General features: G+C 45.6%; 1 protein-coding gene across 2 annotated transcripts in view; it reads right to left on the reverse strand.

The window, feature by feature from the left end:
• Nucleotides 1–9,432: 9,432 nt before the first annotated feature.
• ACSL1 (acyl-CoA synthetase long chain family member 1) overlaps nt 9,433–22,186 on the reverse strand; it is a 71,214-nt gene continuing 58,460 nt past the window's right edge. For both annotated transcript variants that reach the window (XM_027122622.1, XM_027122621.1), the window contains exons 16-21: nt 20,405–20,493; nt 19,352–19,468; nt 12,013–12,156; nt 10,833–10,934; nt 10,653–10,724; nt 9,433–10,276 (exon numbers count right to left, since the gene is read on the reverse strand). In XM_027122622.1, coding sequence (XP_026978423.1) covers nt 10,136–10,276; nt 10,653–10,724; nt 10,833–10,934; nt 12,013–12,156; nt 19,352–19,468; nt 20,405–20,493 — 665 coding nt within the window. In that variant the 3' untranslated portion in view covers nt 9,433–10,135. The remainder of the gene's footprint in view (nt 10,277–10,652; nt 10,725–10,832; nt 10,935–12,012; nt 12,157–19,351; nt 19,469–20,404; nt 20,494–22,186) is intronic.

The following is a 22,186-nucleotide window of genomic DNA, read 5'->3' on the forward strand; positions in this document are numbered from 1 at the left end:
GTCTGGTGCAGGAACCCTGGCAGGAACATTCTAGCAAAATCCAGGATTTCACTAGCCAAAAAAACCCAACTTCCAATCTGTGAAGGGAATAACTTTATAACTTGTACAAGGATCAAAGGAGCACATAAGCGGAGAAAGAGAAAAGAAAATGGAAGAACACCTCAAAGAAAAAGATTTTCTTAAGGAAAAAAGGGACATAAAATTTCTACAGTAGAAACTTGTCTCCATGATTCACTTTCAAGCTCTGGTCAAAAAAGAACTTTCTGGAAAAAGTTTTCATCCTTGTGATGACCTTGCTCACTCGGACATGACTTTCGGGTGGCCTGAGGACACACACAGTTGTGAGGCTGACCTTGTTCAGAACGTTCCCAGCAAGCAGGGTCCTTTCCTCAGGGATCCTTTCTGCTCAGCGAGCAGGTAGGAGGGGGCAGTGGAAGAGCCAAGGACACTTCAGACAAGCTCAGGTCAGACAGGCTTCCCTCTAACCCCAGGTGACACAAAAATCTTCTTCCTAGAGCCTTCTGTAGAAGGAAACGGCTCCCCCCGCCCTCTGGCTGCCACCCTGTACCTCATGATCTAGCTCACTCACCCCGTTGACCTTGTGCCCTGGCATGAAAAGATCGTTATCACCCTACCCCTCCACTTCACACCACTGCCAGCCACAAACATGCTCGACAACTTGTTTCCTGGGCTTGGAGAATCAGAGAAGTCTTCCTAGAGGAAGTGACACCTATAATCTCACTGAAATAAAGGACAGGAGCCAGCCACGGGGGGGAGTAAGAGAGTGCTCGAGGCAGGGTACATGTGCAAAGGCCCAGGGGCGAGTGAGAGCATCATGCATTCTGGGAGCTAGAATGAGCCCCATATGGTTGAACGAGTCGGGGAGGTGGCCAGAGATGAGGCAGGTGCCCTCCAGTTCCTTGCCCCTCAAAGTGCAATGCACAGGCCAGCAGCGCTGGCTTCAGCCGGGAGCTTATTAGAAATGCAGAAGTTCAGGCCTGATTCCAGATTTACTCTCCCCCAGGGGATCTGATGCGCAATCACATTTGCCAAGCCTTCTTCTAAGTACATTCAGCAGTTCAGGCTTGAGAGCAATAGGCAACATCGACATGATTAAGCAGGTGAATCACATGATTAAGGCACATGACTTAGAGAAATCATTCTTGCTGCAAAGTGGAGGGAAAGTGGGTGAGTTAGTAGAGACCAAAATCGAAGGCAAGGAGGTTGTCCTGGCAGGAGAGGCGGCCGCCCTGCTTGGGTGGGAGGACTAAGGGATGCAGGGAACTGGGTGGATCTGATGCACAGCTGGGGACGCAGCAGCAGGGGCAGTGGCCGAGCTGCCTGGGGCTGCCCTGGAGTTTCTCCCAAACGCAGGGCCTGGTGACAGCTCCGCCCAGGCAGGGCCGGGCAGCCGGCAGGAGCCCATGGGGTAGGGGCAGCAGTGTCGTGGGTGCGGGGAAGCAATAGACTCGAAAACAAGAGTCCCTCTGTGTCCGAGCACGTGGCCCGACGCAGCACGTGAGCCAACTGGTTCCGCACCCGTGCCAGGAGTGTCGCAGCCGAGCAGGGACTCCAGCGCCCCTGGGCAGCACTGCTGTTGCGCCCGTGATTCACCGTCCAGCTCAGCAAGCCCCGTGCAAAGCAGGAAGCCTGCTCAGGGCTCTTGGGGGAAAATCCAGCAGCCTTCGTATTTAGCAAGGACGATTTGTGTTAGAGAAATGTGACAGCCCAAACGGTCCCCTCCCTAAAAATCTCAGCAAAAGAAAGTGGCTAAGAACTTACATGCAAAATACATTTGTGGAAAAAAACCCTGCTTCCAGGCAAGAGCAGAATCTCTCTGTACCTGAAGAATGGTGCCAAGAAGCAGAATTCACCCAGCAAGACTGCCACCATTCGAGCAAATCAACAGCAAAGGAGTTAAAAGTCAAAAGGAAAATTCTAGATCTCTTTTTATGCCAAATGTATGGATAATAAGGAAGGTGGGTCAGTCTTCCAATTCCTCTTGCTGGGTGAAGGGGTGAGATCAAGATGAACACAGGTCTGAGCACCCACTGTGGGATACAGGAGTGAAAGGCGGCTGGGCAAGGGGGTGGGTGGAGGCGGGCTCGCTCTGCTCAGAGAGGACACAGAGCTCATCCTCAGTGCTGTGAGCCACAGGAGAGTCCCCTTCAGTCACACGCACAGCTGTGGCCACCGTCCAAAATAACCGCGGAGGGGGTGGAGGCTGGAGGACGGGAGGGATGCTCGGGGCCTGACTGGCTAACAGATCCATCCCTCACCTGTCACGGTGCTGCCAGAGCCTTCTGCCCTCTGTCCACCTGCTCTGCCCAGCAGTTGGGGACAGACAGGCAGCTTCTCTTCTGCTGCCATGAAAAGCAACAATCACTGGGAATATGGATGAAACACAAAAAGGAAGGTCCGGAGTCCCTGGCATTCACCCTGCCCCTCCTCATAGCCGGACTCAAAGTGCACTGGAGACTGTAACTGCACCCGAGGCGCTAATTAAGAAAACTCATCCAACATGACGACTGGGCCCCTGAGACGCTCAGGGCAGTGGGCATCACGCCATGCAGGGGGAGGGTCAGGAGGGAGGTGGCCCAGACACAGAGGCCCTGGAGTCAGAAAATCCAGTTCAGCCACTTGCTAGGACAAGTCAGCCGATCTCTCCAAGCCTCAGTTTTCTCACGCATAAAAAGGAGATGATACTTCAATGAAAAAAAAAGAAGAAGAGGAAATATTCAGATAGGAGCTCCCTAATTGTTCTGCGTCAATCACCTTGGATCTACCTGTATCTACCCCCGCATTCCCTAGCCCCCTTCCTGTTGCAAGGCAAGAATCATCCTATTGAAATATCCCACCGATCTCTGCACTTGACTGTGGGCTCTAACCCCTCCCGCTCTCCGGACAGCCTTGTTCTCCCCTAGTTTCTGCATCATCATTTTCTGTGATGATGGGTCATCATCATCACATCACATCATAACGCTCTGTATCTCTCATCTTCAAAACCACCACCACCAGCAAAGAAGAGCCAACCTCTCCACCTCCCCTTCTTCTCCAGTTACCATCCATCCACTCATCTGACTTCCTTCACGGCAAAACTTCAAGACAGAGCTGTCCATCCTTCTTCCTGGCTCCTAGGAGTTCAGGCCTCAGCCCACTCCAGCAGGCTGCTGGCTTCCCCACTCCGCTGGACACTCATTGCCAAGGTGGACGCCATCCCCTGCTACAGCAGCACACCACATAACTGGCCCGCCCCTCCCTCCCTTTCTGAAACACTTCTCCCTCTGGGCTTCAGGGATGCCACGTGCTTGGTTCCTACCTTCCTCATGGCAGGTGACTCTCAACCCCCGTTGCTGGCTCCTTCATCAACGCCCCACTGTGGAGGTCCCCAGGGCTCCGTGTGGGGCCGCCTCGATTTCCTATCCAGGTTTCCCGGTCCCCAGGTTGCCCGATTAAAGCCCCTCAGCCTGAAATACCTTTCGTGTGCTGCGGACTTTGCAATCTGTTGTCTCCTGACTCGTCTTCTGAGGCAGTGGCCCCCAACCTTTTTGGCACCAGGGACCGGTGTCCTGGAAGCCGATTTTTCCGTGGACGGGGGAGGGGAGGGGGATGGTTCAGGCTGTAACACGAGCGATGGGGCGTGGCAGATGGAGCTCCGCCCTCCCCCCCACCCGCCGCTCACCTCCTGCTGTGCGGCCCCGCCCCTAACAGGCTGCGGACTGGTGCCGGGGCTTGGGGACCCCTATTCCGAGGTGCAGACTCGTATCTATCTTTATGTGGTTGTCCAGCAGGAACCTCAGATGGAAATTGCCCAAACCCAACCTCTTGATTCCCTTCCCAAAACCAACGCCCCGGGGTCTTCCCGTCTCGGTAGGTAGGGCTCCACCATCCATCCAACGGTGCTCACCCCCGAACTCTCCCTTTTCCTGATTCCCCACGTGACGGGTACCACCTCCAGCTGCTTTCGACTGTCTTCTATCTCCACTGCCACCAACCTGGTTCAGGCTGCCTTACACTAAGCCTGTCCTGACTGGGTTTCCGTGCTTCTCCTCTGATCCCTCTGCAGCCACCAGGAGGGGTTCATTCAGGGAGCGAACTCCTTGTCTCAAAACCCTTCACTGGTTTCCTCCCGAGAAAAATCCAGGTTCCATTCTGGGCTGCAAGGCCTGGTAACCCGCCCTCCTTCTTCTCTAACTGCTTTCGGTTCCACTCTTCCCTGTGCTCACGATGCCACAGCCGCACTGGCTTCCTTTCAGGGCCTGGACTAGAGTGAGCTTTTTCTCACCTCAGGGCCTTTGCACTCACTGCTTCTGCTATTTGAAACCTCTTTCTCCAAAGCTTTGCAAGGCTGGTTCCTCCTCATTCTTCAGGTTATCACCTCAAGTGTCACCTCCTCAAAGAGACCTTCTCTGACCCCAACACTTAAAATTGGCCCTTGTGGCCCCTCGCCAAGACTCTACGCGTTGTTTTCAAGGCACCCATTGCAATCTGAAGTTGTTCATTTGCTTTCCTGTTTACTGTCCATCTCTCTCGGCTAGAGTCAGCTGCCCCAGGGCAAGGATCTTGTCTGCTGTGCTCATTGCTGCGTCCCCATAGCACAGAACTGTGTCTGGCACTTAGCTCATGTTAGACACAGAACTCTGGGTGGATCACCCGCCTCACAGGGGTTTTGTGAGCATTAAATGAGAACGTAAGTCAGAGTCCAGAATGCTAACCATCACACCATGTAACCCCTCTGAGAATTTAAGAGCGCAGCATAGCTCACCACCCACAGTGAGCCCACAGCCCTTTAGAGCTGTTACTACCTCCGTAGCTGGTGATTCCTAGGCTGTCCAAGGAACCTCATGAACACGCCACAGGTCTGTGACCCAGCTCTACACTTACTTTCCTCCTGAAATAGAGCGGCAGGTTCTACCTAACTTTTGGTCCTTGATGGATTTGGGGTTTCCAACATCACAGAGAGCAACCATATTTAATTTTTGATGACCCATGAACCAGTATAAAACTGGGAAGTGGTACTAGCCTCTGCTATGACAAAGAACCATCATTAGGTAGGAATCAAAACCGTTTGGACCAAAGCTTAGAGGCATAACTGCTGGCACCAAGAAACAATCCAATGACACGTTTTGTCAGGAGGTTACGGGCACAGGCAGACAAGAAACCTCCATGGTGTGAAGCTGAAAGCTCAGTGTCCTGAGGCAGACTGCCCAGCTCCAACTCTGTTCAGTGTATGACCCTGACCCACGTCGTGTGCTTCAATTTCCTCACTGTATGATGGGGACACCAGGGGCATTTGGCTCAGAGGGTTGCAAACATGAAAAGGTCACCTGTGTAAGATGCTCAGAAGAGTGCCTGGTACGTGGCAACACTCAACACATTTTAGTTCTTCTTCGTTTTCTTCTTACTCCAAGTAATCTAAAAAGCAGAAGTGAGGCAAAAATACTTTAACTACCAAATGCCAAATATACTTAAAAACAAACTGTTTTTCTGAGTCTAGACATAGAGTGAGGGTGTGTCAGAGCTGGACCTGCGGGGAGGGCAAGGTGAACTCTCAGGGCAGCAGGGTCACTGCTGCCGGATTGAGACAGAAACCCCTGGGCTTGAGGTGTGGTTCTGATTTGGGGGATGGAGTGCCACTGTATACAGTGCACCATGAAAGTTAAGAATTGGAAACAGTGTTTAGGGGTTAATATCCAGAATATATAAAGAACTACTACTGCTCGATAGCAAAAACCAATTTTTAAAATGGGCAAAGGACACATCTCCAAGGAAGATACACAAGTGACCAATAAGCACACGCAAGGATGCTCGATCTCATCAGCATTAGGGAAATGCAAATCTAAACCACAATGGGATACCACTTCACACCCATTAGGATGGGCGTTGTCAAAAAAAAAAAGAAAACAGAAAGTAAAGTGAGGATGTGGGGCAACGAAGATCCAATGCAGCCAAAAATAATTAATTAATTAAAAAAAAATGACTTCACCTTCCAATGCAGGGGGTGCAGGTTCGATCTCTGGTTGGGGAGCTAAGATCCCACATGCCTTGTGGCCAAAACCAAACATAAAAACAGAAGCACTATTGTAACAAATTCAATAAAGACTTTAAAAATGGTCCACATCAAAAAAAAAAAATCTAAAAAAAACAAAACAGGGTCTTCCTTGGTGACGCAGTGGTTAAGAATCCACCTGCCAATGCAGGGGACACAGGTTCAAGCCCTGGTCCGGGAAGATCCCACATGCCGTGGAGCAACTAAGCCCGTGCGCCACAACTACTGAGCCTGCGCTCTAGAGCCCGCGAACCACAACTACTGAAGCCCACATGCCTAGAGCCCGTGCACTGCAACAAGAGAAGCCACCGCAATGAGAAGCCCGCGCACCGCAACAAAGAGTAGCACCCGCTCGCCGCAACTAGAGAAAGACCACGCGCAACAACAAAGACCCAACGCAGCCAAAAATAAAAAGATAAACAAATTTATTAAAAAAAACCCAAAAAACAAAACAAATAAACAAAATGTGGTGTAATTTTTTTTTTTTTTTTTTCGGTACGCGGGCCTCTCACTGTTGTGGCCTCTCCCGTTGAAGAGCACAGGCTCCGGACATACGGGCCCAGCCGCTCCGCGACATGTGGGATCTTCCCGGACCAGGGCACGAACCCGTGTCCCCTGCATCGGCAGGCAGACTCTCAACCACTGCGCCACCAGGGAAGCCCAAAGTGGTGTAATTGTACAAATATTATTCAGCTATAAAAAGAGAGAGACAACTCGAATGGACCTCGAGGGCATTATGCTAAGTGAAATAAGCCAGACACAGAAGGACAAACACTGTATGATTCACACATATGCGGCACCTAAAGTAGTCAAATTCAGAGACAGCAGAATGGCGGTGGCCAGGGGCTGGGGCGAGGAGGGAATGGGAGTTATTACTTAATGGGCAGAGTTTCAGTTTTGCAACATGAAAAGTTCTGGAGATGGATGGCGGTGACGGTTGCACAACAGTGTGAATGCACTTAATGCCGCTGAACTGTATGCTTAATAATGATGAAGATGATAAATCTTATGTGTATTTTACCAGAATTGTTTTTAAAAAGAAAACAATACAGTGTTTCTATCAACCTCATTACAGAAGCTTGGTTCAAAATTTCAAATATTTGTTCAAATGAGAGTAATTTAACAAACACCCACCAGTTGCTAAGTCCTGTGCTGGGAGCCCAGGGAGGAGACAGAAAGGTCACAGTTCCCGTGAGGGAATGAGAGCAAGAGGGCGCAGGGCAGAAAAAGACACGAGGAACTTGATAACCTAACTAAAGAGGCAGACTGGATGAGGAGGTTTTTTTTTTTTTTTAAGTTTTTTTGATGTGGACCATTTTTTTTTGAAGTCTTTATTGAATTTGTTACAATATTGCTTCCGTTTTTTAAAAAATTTATTTATTTTTGGCTGTGTTGGGTCTTCGTTGCTGCACGCAGGCTTTCTCTAGTTGTGGCGAGTGGGGGCTACTCTTTGTTGCGGTGTGCGGGCTTCTCACTGAGGTGGCTTCTCTTGTTGTGGAGCACGGGCTCTAGAGTGCAGGCTCAGTAGTTGTGGCAAGCGGGCTTCAGTAGTTATGGCTCAGGGGCTCTAGAGCACAGGCTCAGTAGTTGTGGCACACAGGCTTAGTTGCTCCGCGGCATGTGGGATCTTCCCGGACCAGGGCTCGAACCCCTGTCCCCTGCGTTGGCAGGCAGATTCTTAACCACTGCACCACCAGAGAAGCCCTGCTTCTGTTTTATGTTTTGGTTTTTTGGCCCTGAGGCATGTAGGATCTCAGCTCCCCGACCGGGGCTTGAACCCAAACCCCCTGCACTGGAAGGTGGACCGCCAGGGAAGTCCCGTGTATGAGGAATCTTACCAGAGAGGGGTGCACAGGGCTTGAGCTTTAGAGGAAGAAGGCAGACATCAGCACCCCAAACCCAAGACTGCAGGGAAAGAGGACTGAAAACAGGCTACAGAAAAACTTAGGGGGTGATTAACCAAGACCTCTGGAAAAGAAAATCTTTAAAATGACAGCATAGGGTAGTGATAGAAGAAAAGAAACAGTTGGCTGCTGTCAATGGGGCACCTTCTCCGACAGTTCCACAGGGAGAGAATGACTCCAGCGAGGCCGAATGAAATCCACCCCAGGACCACCAACTGCAGCGATGCCTCCTGCACTGTCGCTTTCCCCCTGAGAATTTGCACTTTCAAGAATATCCATGTTATTCACACCAAGACTTTCTTCTCTGCAACACAGCAGGGCCGTTGCTGGGAGCTGGCCAGGGCCCCGGCGTCAGCAACTGGAAGTGTCAGGATGACTGCGTCCTAGGAAGCAGACCTGGGAGGGAGGAAAGAACTGGGAGGCTGAGGTCATTCTTGCTCTTCGCTTGTGCACATCAGAGGCCACGCCGAACACGACACCTGATGCAAAAAGGGAGGCTTCACTCACTTGAAATGCAGAAATATTTATTTTGGTTTCCTTCATTGTTTTTGGAAATTCTGTTTTGGTTTATAAAACATAGAAATAGCCAACACTTAAAGCAAACATTCAAAACCCCATTGTGACAAATTATTGACTTCTTGTGCAATTAAGAATGCACATATGAAGCTAGGCTACCAAATAGCGTTATTACAACGACAACTCTTTAGGGCAAACCCTGTTGTGCTTGTATAATACAGGTAGTCACATATCCACAAACAACTGCTTTCAACATATAAATGACAACTAAATTCAGTCACATGTGGCAAAGACTTGCAGTAAAGTGAAATGCTGTTAATTACCCAAATTAACTTAAAAAAAAAATCCCTTGAGAAGTTAATCCCAGGAAATGAGTTTTCCAGATTCCTATGTCTTAGAATTTTGGCTTGTCAAATACATTTCATAGAAATCAGGTAGCATTATGATAGAAGAGCATTTATTAATTACCATCCATTTCAGTAAGTACCCAAGTGTATCTACTCCCTTAATTTTTTTTTTTTTTTTTTTGCGGTACGCGGGCCTCTCACTGCTGTGGCTTCTCCCGTTGCAGAGCACAGGTTCCGGACGCACAGGCTCAGGGGCCATGGCTCACGGGCCCAGCCGCTCCGCGGCATGTGGGATCCTCCTGGACCAGGATACGAACCCGCGTCCCCTGCATCGGCAGGCGAACTCTCAACCACTGCGCCACCAGGGAAGCCCCCTTAATATTTTTAAAGACATGCCTTGCCTGAGAGTTTATTCTGGGGAAAAAAAGCCACTTAATCACAACATACTCTTCTGATATGAAAACCACATTAAAAACCATCACAGGCAGAGCGACGGGTTCAGTGAAGATAAAGTGGACAGTTCTTCAGGCGTCACAGTTGAACATGGCTGATCCAGGTCATTGTTTCCTTGTTGAAATGCTTGTCTTCACTGCAGAGTCTAAGGCAGATTTTTTTAATAACCCCTGGGAAGGGATGGAGGGAGGGAATCGGGTCTCGAGAAGAGGGTCGGCGAATATTCTGCTCTGTGGACGCCAGAATCCACCCGCTCTGGTGAGCGGCCATCCATCCATACCTGCGTTGTTCTGAGTTAGGTCCATCCTCTGCTCCAACAGGAGTGACAGGGGTTAATCAGAAGGGTCACATGAGATGGGGAGGGGACGGTGGCAGGGATTAAAAAAAAACCTCTGGTCCACTTGCAACCTCCTGCAGCTGGGACAGTTCTTGTTTATAAGGGACGGTTCCCTCCAGTGCACGGTACTCTTCAGAGCAGCAGACACCTGCAGAATTTGCAGCAAGTAGCAGACATCTCAGAAATAGCAAAGTCCTAACCACTTGGTTAGCAAAAAAGGGAGACAAGTTTTCACCCTCTTTTTAAACTGAGGAAGTCGTAAATAACTTAGCACATTTATAGTTTCCCCTTTACAATTTTTTTAAGGCTCATTTTGGAAATTATGTATCACCGTGAACATGGTCTGCAATGCGACGTGACCATAAGGCAGTGTTCCATTCCCTCTAAGCTTCCTGTGATGAGAATCTGAACGCACGAGGCAGATAAAGACGCTCCTTCCCTACTTGCTGTTGTCAAAACTACCCACTGAGGCCACGGGTGGGAGAAGACCGCGGAGGCATGCGGCCTCTTCCCAACTTCCTTCCTCGCATTAGATTTTGATGGTGGAATAAAGTTCATCGATCTGTGACCTGAAATACTTCCGAAGCTCTGGCCTTTTAGCCTTCATCGTTGGGGTCAGAAGGCCGTTGTCGACAGAGAATAATTCAGGGTGGAGACTAATACCTTTGACCTGCAAAGAAACCAGGCAGTCAAAGGAGGAAAGGGGCACGGAGGCCACCTGAGTCTAAAAAGCACTTAAGCTTCCCAAGGGATAAAGACCCTTCTGGGCGACTCAAGCCAGCCTCTCAGGCCAGGTCCCACTGCACTGTCTCAACAAAGGGCAGTGGCCTGTTGTCAGTACAGAATCAGGACTGTAGCCTGACCTCCAGGAAGAGAATTCACACCCTTGGTTACAAAAATCCCCTCCCCTACCAAACCACTCCACTATCCCTTCCGCACAGATGTCTTTACGTCACCTCATCCTCTTCTATAATATATTCACAAAAAGCATCCTCCAGTCAAAACCCCGTTTTGCAGGAATTCATACACTTGGATGCAAGTCTTACCTGTTCAAATGGTTTTAGGCCAGCATCCTTCCCAAGTCTCACCATGTCTTCCAGAACAGCTTTTTGGACACCCTAATAAGGCAAGAAAAGTAAGATCCTTACTCCCGTGGCGGGAGTCCCTGAACTTTGCACTTAATGCAAAGGGCGGGTCAGAAGTAGGCTGCACACTTCAGAACCTACCTTGCTTCTGCACAGCTCTTCAAAGGAGCCTTCAAAGCCTCGCTTCCGGGCCCAGGGACCTAGCGTCTCAATATCTGGTACCACAATTGCTATGAGAAATGCCTTTAACGGAGACAAGTAAGTTATTAACGGGCTTGATCCAGATGCTCTAAAATTGTGGTTCTTTATTATCTGCAGCCTGGGCCCCTGGGAGAATCTGATGGGAGTTACAGATCCTCTTTTCAGAGCATGTTACCAGCCCCAGAGTCTGTGGGGCCCAGGTTAACTCCTGACTCTGAAATATAGACAGCATTGGGGATTTTGCAATAAATGTTTTAAAACAACCACTGGAAATCAAAACCTAATAAAACCCTAATTTTTACTTACTCATATATATTTTAAAAAATAAAACAGGGTCAAATAAGCAAACAAGGGGATAGATATCAGATAACTGCTTTATAAAAAGAGAAAATGTATGCAGATTCATTTAGAAAAAACTCTAATCCCTCATTCTTTACAATTTAGAGACAACGAAACTGAATAAAAATTAGAGGCATGGGTATGATTCCAGGTCGAAGAAAAATAGGTTCACTTTCTTGTAAGAAAATATTCTTCCAAAATTATTTGAAAATTTCAAGATTTGTAGAAATATTAACCCTCAGGAAACCAGACACCCTTCTCTTCCTTCCCACCATCTGTCCAAAATTTTAGCAAATGATGTCTCATTGCAATACTGATGTTGGTTTTCGACTTTAAGATATGTTGGCTCACAACCACCATTTGCTCAAAAATGACGTAGGAGACATATCATAACAAGTTGGCTTTAATATGTTTGAAAATTCTAAACTTTCCTATAACCTGTGTATCAATATTTCCCCTCATAATTAAATTAGAAGCTTATTTTACCCACTCCCTTGGTATCCTTATCCAACTTCCCTTGGTAATATGAAATTAAAGAGAAAAAAACTTTTCTGGATAAGAATTGCCAAGAATAAGAGGTACAAATTTCCAGTTACAAAATAGATGAGAAAAGAAAGAAACGCCAAGCAGTAAAAACCAGTAACGTGTTGATAACATTCCAGCACATCAGACATGAAAGTCAACTCACACCCATCGCAAACTTCCCATCACACTGAAAGGCCCTGGACTTCTAGGCCCGGGCCACGCCGGCCACAGAATTCACGGCTGGGGCAGTGCGTACCTGCAAGCTCTCTCCGTGGACAAACACCTGAGCGACAGGTTCACTTCGCTGGTAGATGTTTTCAATCTTCTCCGGAGCTATGTACTCTCCTTGTGCCAGTTTAAAGATGTGCTTTTTCCTGTCGATGATCTTCAAGGTGCCATTCTGTTTGGAGGGCGGGGAGCGGCCTGTGAGCAGGTCTGGCAGCTGCATTCCCCCCAGCAGCAGGCATTTCCTATACACTATCATTTAATCCTAATAACCTCTGGCAAGGGTCAGCTGTTAACCCATTTTGCAGAGAGGCAAACTGAGGCTTAGAGAGATTATGTAACCTCCCCCAGGCCACTGAGCAGAGTAGAGAGACAGAGAAGGGACTTGGGAGCCCCCCTCACTCCCAGCCAACCAGAGCACCCCACTTGCTCCCTTCAGCTCAGCAAGTTTCACTTTGTCTCATATCTGAATCGGCCGCTCGATGGGGTAAAGGTCCTCGAGAGCTGAGACGCGCTCATCCTCCCACAGGGCTCTGCGCAGAGCAGGGGCTGCAGAGGCAGCAGCTCACTTCCCTCTGTCCCTGTTCCAGGGCGGGGGCAGGAGGGGGCTGTCAGCTGCCCCCATGATGACTGTGGGGATGCGAGAATCTCCAGACCAGACTCGCCAAATGCCAGTAGCTCCCACCTCCCCATCTCCCGTAAACAAAACCCCATCCCCACCCGAGGCCACTCTCTCGCTTCGGAGGGTCATCCACTGGAAAGTTCTCTCAGCCCACATCAGTTTTCCTCCGTTTCTAAAGGGAGCCGACTGAGGTCCAGGGAGATTATGAGATGTGCTCCTTAGAGCCATAGTCAGAATTAGAACGGATACTTCATCCCTCCTGAGTCTGGAAAGAGGGACTTAATTTATTTCTAAATAGCCTGGGTGGACTTGCTTGCTGCTCCAGTGGGTAAGATTCCAAGCTCCCAATGTAGGGGTTCTGGGTTCAATCCCTGGTGGGGGAACTAAATCCTGTATGCATGCCACAACTGAGAGTCCACATGCTGCAACTAAAGATCCCACATGCTGCAACTAAGACCCAGTGTAGCCAAAATAAATCAATAATAAATAAATAAATAAATATTAAGAAAAAGAAAAAAAGAACCACGGTGAAGTACCATAATGTCTATGAAAAAAATAAATAGCTTGGGTACTCTGAAATTAATTGGGGGGGTATTCTTCAAAACAATAAAAATTTCGGAGTATAAAGCACCATAAAAGAGGGCAGACAGCAGAAGCAAGAAGAACTACAATCCTGCAACTGGTGGAACAAAAACCACATTCACAGAAAGACAGACAAGATGAAAAGGCAGAGGGCTATGTATCAGATGAAGGAACAAGATAAAACCCCAGAAAAACAACTAAATGAAGTGGAGACAGGCAACCTTCCAGAAAAAGAATTCAGAATAATGATAGTGAAGATGATCCAGGACCTCGGAAAAAGAACGGAGGCAAAGATCGAGAAGATGCAAGAAATGTTTAACAAAGACCTAGAAGAATTAAAGAACAAACACCTAGAAGAATTAAAGAACAAACAGAGATGAACAATACAATAACTGAAATGAAAAATATACTAGAAGGAATCAACAGCAGAATAACTGAGGCAGAAGAACAGATAAGTGACCTGGAAGACAGAATGGTGGAATTCACTGCTGCAGAACAGAATAAAGAAAAAAGAATGAAAAGAAATGAAGACAGCCTAAGAGACCTCTGGGACAACATTAAACGCAAAAACATTTGCATTACAGGGGTCCCAGAAGGAGAAGAGAGAGAGAAAGGACCAGAGAAAATATTTGCAGAGATTATAGTCGAAAACTTCCCTAACATGGGAAAGGAAATAGCCACCCAAGTCCAGGAAGGGCAGCGAGTCCCATACGGGATAAACCCAAGGAGAAACACGCCAAGACACATAGTAATCAAATTGGCAAAAATTAAAGACAGAGAAAAATTTTTGAAAGCAGCAAGGGAAAAACGACAAATAACATACAAGGGAACTCCCATAAGGTTAACAGATGTTTTCTCAGCAGAAATTCTATAAGCCAGAAGGGAGTGGCATGATATACTTAAAGTGATGAAAGGGAAGAACCTACAACCAAGATTACTCTACCTGGCAAGGATCTCATTGCGATTTGATGGAGAAATCAAAAGCTTTACAGACAAGCAAAAGCTAAGAGAATTCAGCACCACCAAACCAGCTCTACAACAAACGCTAAAGAAACTTCTCTAAGTGGGAAACACAAGAGAAGAAAAGGACCTACAAAAACAAACCCAAAACAATTAAGAAAATGCTCATAGGAACATACATATCGATAATTACCTTAAACGTGAATGGATTAAATGCTCCAACCAAAAGACTCAGGCTCGCTGAATGGATACAAAAACAAGACCAGTATATATGTTGTGTACAAGAGACCCACTTCAGACCTAGGGACACATACAGACTGAAAGTGAGGGGATGGAAAAAGATATTCCATGCAAATGGAAATCAAAAGAAAGCTGGAGGGCTTCCCTGGTGGTGAAGTGGTTGAGAGTCGGCCTGCTGATGCAGGGGACATGGGTTCGTGACCCGGTCTGAGAAGATCCCACATGCCGCGGAGCGGCTAGGCCCGTGAGTCATGGCCACTGAGCCTGCGTGTCCGGAGCCTGTGCTCTGCAACGGGAGAGGCCACAACAGTGAGAGGCCCGCGTACAACAACAACAACAACAAAAAAGAAAGCTGGAATAGCAATACTCATATCGGATAAAATAGACTTTAAAATAAAGAATGTTACAAGAGACAAGAAAGGACACTACATAATGATAAAGGGATCAATCCAAGAAGAAGATATAACAATTATAAATATATATGCACCCAACAAAGGAGCACCTCAATACATAAGGCAACTGCTAACAGCTGAAAAAGAGGAAATCGACAGCAACACAATAATAGTGGGGGACTTTAACACCTTACTTACACCAATGGACAGATCATTCAAAATGAAAATTAATAAGGAAACAAAAGCTTTAAATGACACAGTAGACCGGATAGATTTAATTGATATTTATAGGACATTCCATCCAAAAACAGCAGATTACATGTTCTTCTCAAGTGCGCACAGAACATTCTCCAGGATAGATCACATCTTGGGTCACAAATCAAGCCTCAGTAAATTTAAGAAAACTGAAATCATATTAAGCACCTTTTCAGACCACAATGCTATGAGATTAGAAATGAATTACAGGGAAAAAAACGTAAAATACACAAACATATGGAGGCTAAACACTCCGTTACTAAATAACAAAGAGATCACTGAAGAAATCAAAGAGGAAATCAAAAAATACCTAGACACAAATGACAATGAAAACATGACCATCCAAAACCTGTGGGATGCAGCAAAAGCAGTTCTAAGAGGGAAGTTTACAGCTATACTAGCCTACCTCAAGAAACAAGAAAAATCTCAAATAAACAATCTAACCTTACACCTAAAGGAACCAGAGAAAGAAGAACAGTCAAAACCCAAAGTTAGCAGAAGGAAAGAAATCATAAAGATCAGAGCAGAAATAAATGAAATAGAAACAAAGAAAACAATAGCAAAGATCAATAAAACTAAAAGCTGGTTCTTTGAGAAGATAAACAGAATTGATAAACCATTAGCCAGACTCATCAGGAAAAAGAGGGAGAGGACTCAAATAAATAAAATTAGAAATGAAAAAGGAGAAGTTACAACAGACACCACAGAAATACAAAGCATCCTAAGAGACTACTACAAGCAACTCTATGCCAATAAAATAGACAACCTGGAAGAAAATGGACAAATTCTTAGAAAGGTATAAGCTTCTAAGACTGAACCAGGAAGAAAAAGAAAATATGAACAGACCAATCACAAGTAATGAAATTGAAACTGTGATTATAAATCTTCCAAACAAAAGTCCAGGACCAGATGGCTTCACAGGTGAATTCTACCAAACATTTAGAGAAGAGCTAACACCCATCCTTCTCAAACTCTTCCAAAAAATTGCAGAGGAAGGAACACTCCCAAACTCATTCTATGGGGCCACCATCACCCTGATACCAAAACCAGACAAAGATACTACCAAAAAAGAAAATTACAGACCAATATCACTGATGAATATAGATGCAAAAATCGTCAACAAAATACTAGCAAACAGAATCCAACAACACATTAAAAGGATCATACACCATGATCAAGTGGGATTTATCCCAGGGATGCAAGGATTCTTCAATATACGCAAATCAATCAATGTGATAAACCATATGAACAAGATGAAGAAGAAAAACCACATGATCATCTCAATCGATGCATAAAAAGCTTTTGACAAAATTCAACACCCATTTATGATAAAAACTCTCCAGGAAGTGGGCATAGAGGGAACCTACCTCAACACAATAAAGGCCATATATGACAAACCCACAGCAACATCATTCTCAATGGTGAAAAACTGAAATAATTTCCTCTAAGATCAGGAACAAGGCAAGGATGTCCACTCTCACCACTACTCTTCAACATGGTTTGGGAAGTCCTAGCCACGGCAAGCAGAGAAGAAAAAGAAATAAAAGGAATACAAATTGGAAAAGGAGAAGTAAAACTGTGACTGTTTGCAGATGACATGATACTATACATAGAGAATCCTAAAGATGCCACCAGAAAACTACTAGAGCTAATCAATGAGTTTGGTAAAGCTGCAGGATACAAAATTAATGCACAGAAATCTCTTGCATACCTATATACTAATGATGAAAAATCTGAAAGAGAAATTAAGGAAACACTCCCATTTACCACTGCAACAAAGAGAATAAAATACCTAGGAATAAACCTACTTAGGGAGACAAAAGACCTGTATGCAGAAAACTATAAGACACTGATGAAAGAAATTAAAAATGGTACCAACAGATGGAGAGATATACCATGTTCTGGGACTGGAAGAATCAATACTGTGAAAATGACTATACTACCCAAAGCAATCTACAGATTCAATGCAATCCCTGTCAAATTACCAATGGCATTTTTTACAGAACTAAAACAAAAATCTTAAAATTTGTATGGAGACACAAAAGACCCCGAATAGCCAAAGCAGTCTTGAGGGAAAAAAACGGAGCGGGAGGAATCAGACTCCCTGACTTCAGACTACACTACAAAGCTACAGTAATCAAGACAATATGGTACTGGCACAAAAACAGAAACACAGATCAATGGAACAAGATAGAAAGCCCAGAGGTAAACCCATGCACCTATGGTCAACTAATCTATGACAAAGGAGGCATGGATAGACAATGGAGAAAAGACAGTCTCTTCAATAAGTGGTGCCAGGAAAACTGGACAGCTACCTGTAAAAGAATGAAATTAGAACACTTCCTAACACCATACACAAAAATAAACTCAAAATGGATTAGAGACCTAAATGTAAGATTGGACACTATAAAACTCTTAGAGGAAAACATAGGAAGAACACTCTTTGACATAAATCACAGCAAGATCTTTTTTGATCCACCTCCTAGAGTAATGGAAATAAAAACAAAAATAAACAAATGGGACCTAATTAAACTTAAAAGCTTTTGCACAGCAAAGGAAACCATAAACAAGACGAAAAGACAACCCTCAGAATGGGAGAAAATATTTGCAAATGAATCAACGGACAAAGGATTAATCTCCAAAATATATAAATAGCTCATGCAGCTCAATGTTAAAAAAACAAACAACCCAATCCAAAAATGGGCAGAAGACCTAAATAGACATTTCTCCAAAGAAGACATACAGATGGCCAAGAAGCACATGAAAAGCTGCTCAACATCACTAATTATTACAGAAATGCAAATCAAAACTAAAATGAGGTATCACCTCACACCAGTTAGAATGGGCATCATCAGAAAATCTACAAACAACAAATGCTGGAGAGGTGTGGAGAAAAGGGAAGCCTCTTGCACTGTTGGTGGGAATGTAAACTGACACAGCCACTATGGAGAACAGTATGGAGCTTCCTTAAAAAACTAAAAATAGAATTACTATATGATCCAGCAATCCCACTACTGGGCATATACCCTGAGAAAACCATAATTCAAAAAGGCACATGCACCCCAATGTTCACTGCAGCACTATTTACAATAGCCAGGTCATGGAAGCAACCTAAATGCCCATCGACAGATGAATGGATAAAGATGTGGCACATGTATACAATGGAATATTACTCAGCCATAAAAAGGAACGAAATTGGGTCATTTGTTGAGATGTGGATGGACCTAGAGACTGTCATACAGAGTGAAGTAAGTCAGAAAGATAAAAACAAATATCGTATATTAATGCATATATGTGGAACCTAGAAAAATGGTACAGATGAACCGGTTTGCAGGGCAGAAATTGAGACACAGATGTAGAGAACAAACATAGGGACACCAAGGGGGGAAAGTGATGGTGGGGGGATGGTGGTGTGATGCATTGGGAGATTGGGATTGACATGTATACACTGATGTGTATAAAATTGATGACTAATAAGAACCTGCTCTATAAAAAAATAAAATTAAAAAATTAAAAAAAAAGAAGTTCTAAAACTAATGTTCCCTAATCCAATGGTCATCATGTTTTTCTCCTTTTTTCAAACTGTCCAAGAACAGCAGAAATAAAGGGGAATTTCTATGTAATCATTCCTCATAGGTGATAAATAAGTAAATAAATAAATAAAGCACCTGTAAGACTAGAACAATACACAATAATAAAAATTACACTAGCCATTTGAGTGCTTGCAATTAAGCACAGTAACAACTTTAAAAAGCAGTGGTGTCACCACAACAAGCAAAAGTGGTGAAACCTACAGGTCGGCTTTTTGCACAAGCAACTCACTCCCAAGACGGACTCTGTATTTCTCTATAGTAAACGGTTCTGAGGCTAAGTTCAAAGGGATGGCCTGATCCTCTAAGTACTTATCCTGTTTTTACTGAGATGACAATGCTAAGAAACATGTGTGTTCACAAATTTTCGCCTGTCGTACATGCCTGGCAGCCTATGCAGTGCCCCCAGACCTTAACTAAGGCCTCAACATCAAGGCACAGCAGTGAAACGTGAAAAGCCAGACACAGTGTCTCTGGATTTCAAGCCGGAAGCAGCAACCAGAAAGGATGTCAAGCATCAAAACAAAACATATTTGCTGCCGTTAAAGTGAAAATGCTACACGAGGATGCTAAGTATAAGCCTGTTTCCTGCAGAAGACGGAAGGGTCTACGCTCCACCACTCGGTGAGGAGAAAGAGGAGGGAAAGTTAGGGTGCCACTGCGACGTGGGGTTTTTTCTTCCCTACGGTGGAACAAAAGTGTCTGTGAACAGGGGAGGGGACCACTTACTGGTAACCACTTTCCAATGTCCCCTGTGTGCAACCAGCCGTCTTTATCCAGAGCTTCTGCTGTGTTTGTTGGGTCCTTTAAGTAGCCTTGAAATACATTAGCCCCTTTCACACACACCTGAGGGGAAAAGATCGGGAGGGAGGCGTGGGAGTTGGAAGAAGGTGGATGAAAGGTACAAACATCCAGTTATACGATAAATAAGGACCAGGGGTGTCATGTACAGCATGGCGACTACAGTTAGCACAGCCATAGGGAAGATTTTAAAGTTGTTAAGAGAGCAGATCTTAAAGAGTTCTCATCACAAGGGAAAAAACCACATTTCTTCTTTTTTTTGTATCTTTATGAGAGGATGGATGTTTACTAAACTTGCTGCGGTGATCATTTCACAATATATGCGAGTCAAATCATGATGCTGTACACCTTAAACTCACACCGTGCTAGATGTCAATTATATCTCAACAAAACTGGAGGGGGAAAAAGATGATCTGTTAAGAGCACTGACTGGGGCTTCTCCAGAGAAAACTCGTGTGTGTGTGTGTGTGTGTGTGTGTGTGTGTGTGTTTGTTTGTGTCTCCCAGAGCTACCAGAGCCCCGCTGGCATCGTGGCAGCACCTCCAATCCCCCACTTCCCTTCCATAATGGCCTTGGCTATAGTCAAGTTCCAGGGCTCACGCTCACCCTAGGCTCTGGATCAGAGCTTCTGGAAAATCCCAAAGCAATTTGGCCTTCCTTCCTCTAGCCAGTAGCTCACTAACAGGCATGGAGGGCAATTAGCAGACAGGAAGCCGCGGCCCAGGACTTCAGGCCCTGGAGCCTCTGTACCCTCCTGGGCCCTCGGCCCCATCGTGGCTGGCGGCAGAAGGCAGGCATTAGAGCCCCCCACCTCCCTACCCGCCCTGCGAGTTAGGCATAAATGTACCGTCAAAAAGAAGCCTGTGTGACTCAGGGTCACCAGCAACACCAAGCTCAGTGGCTTTACGTGCTGTGGTGCTGAGAGGTGGCTGGTTACTGGAGGAGCCCGCAGTGAGGGGGTGACTGCGGGATTTCACTCACCTCGCCCTCGCCCTTGGCAGCCATGTAATTCATTTCTTCCACATCGACAAGCTTTATAATGTTGCAAGGCATTGGGGCACCAACATGGCCTGTATATCAAATAAAAGATGATCACTCCTACCGTGACTACCGATATCCTTAGGACAGATCACTTTTATCACAAACAAGCCCACTCACGATGAGAACAGAGGGTATAAACCTCTGGTTTCGGCAATCACAGCCTGTCTCCCCCTGGTAAATTACAAAGGTTATTCCTAGAAAAGAGACAAAAACAGTCCAATGTCTCCTAGGGAGCTTTCCCAAGTCTGACGCTCCAAATTATTTTTCAAAGTATAAATGACCTGGCTGCTCATTTTCAGGGTTTCTTTGAACACCTGGAAGCAGGTTTCCTGAAACTTTCACCTGGTTCCCATGATCTGAGGGCCCTGCTCTCCCTCATACAGAGGTCACGTCCCCGTTCTCTATAAGAACAGACCTTGACGGGTCAGATGGTTCTGACTAATACGGCCTTATTCCCTTGATTATAAACGAACATGTTTTACATGTAAGTTTATGAAGACAGGACAGGGATTCTTTTCACAACTCACTTAACTCTCTTGCCAGACAGTGCTAGGACTGGGTTCTTTTCCCAAAACAAAAGTAACAGATATTAGATTAAGTTTTAAGAGCATCACAAGTCATTCTTCCTATGTTTTGATAATTTTAGCTTAAAGAAATCACTATTCAAATTCTCTAGCCGGTAAGGCACCAGGAGTTAAAAATTAAACAAACAGAGACTTCCCTGGTGGCGCAGTGGTTAAGAATTCACCTGCCAATGCAGAGGACACGGGTTCGATCCCTGGTCCGGGAAGATTCCACATGCCATGGAGCAACTAAGCCCGTGTGCCACAACTACTGAGCCTGCACTCTAGAGCATGTGAGCCACAACTACTGAGCCCATGTGCCACCACTGCTGAAGCTCATGTGCCTAGAGCCCGTGCTCCACAACAAGAGAAGCCACCGCAATGAGAAGCCCACGCACAGCAACGAAGAGTAGCCCCTGCTCGCCACAACTAGAGAAAGCCCACACGCAGCAACGAAGACCCAACACAGCCAAAAATAAATAAATAAATAAATTTATTAAAAAAAAATATTAAACAAACACCATGAAAAAGGTTCACAGACTGTTAGTGCCAATCGCAGCGGAATTATGCTACTAGAAAGTGCTTGATACTAGGATCTATGTCATTAGATGCTCATACGTGTAAAACAGCAAACAAATCACAGAATTTATTTATCACAGCGTAGAATACACTGCCGGTGTGGGACAGGGGAAAGCACAGGAGTTTTGTGGTCAGACCTGGGTTGGAATCCTGGCTCCAAAACATAAAGCTGTGTAAATTCTTATACATTACTGACATGCTTTTTAGCCAACAATCAGTCATGTCCTCGCAGAGGTAACAGGGCTTCTCTCACAGGGGCGCTGGGATGAAGCACATATAATATGCATCATAAACTCCTGAGGCAGAACCTCAGGCAGGACAGTTTGTCCTCCCCTGTTTTTTCCGTTGGGGACAAAGGACTTGTGTTTATTTCTGTCTGGAGTCTCTGGAAATTTAATTAAAATTTACCAGCAAATAATTAGGCCCCAATCAATTCCTGGAAAGCTCTGTTGGGCCAAACATTCTGAACCTGGTATAAAGAACACCATCTCTAGATGTGACCTTCAGGATCTACGTAAGTCTCTGTTGCCACCCACCCAGGTTGACAGTCAGAGCCTCAAAGTCACATCCCACTCTGCCA

This window comes from Aethalodelphis obliquidens, unplaced genomic scaffold (assembly GCF_003676395.1).
Source record: "Aethalodelphis obliquidens isolate GAN/ISIS:26980383/991018 unplaced genomic scaffold, ASM367639v1 scaffold25, whole genome shotgun sequence".
Taxonomy (NCBI): Eukaryota; Metazoa; Chordata; class Mammalia; order Artiodactyla; family Delphinidae; genus Aethalodelphis; species Aethalodelphis obliquidens.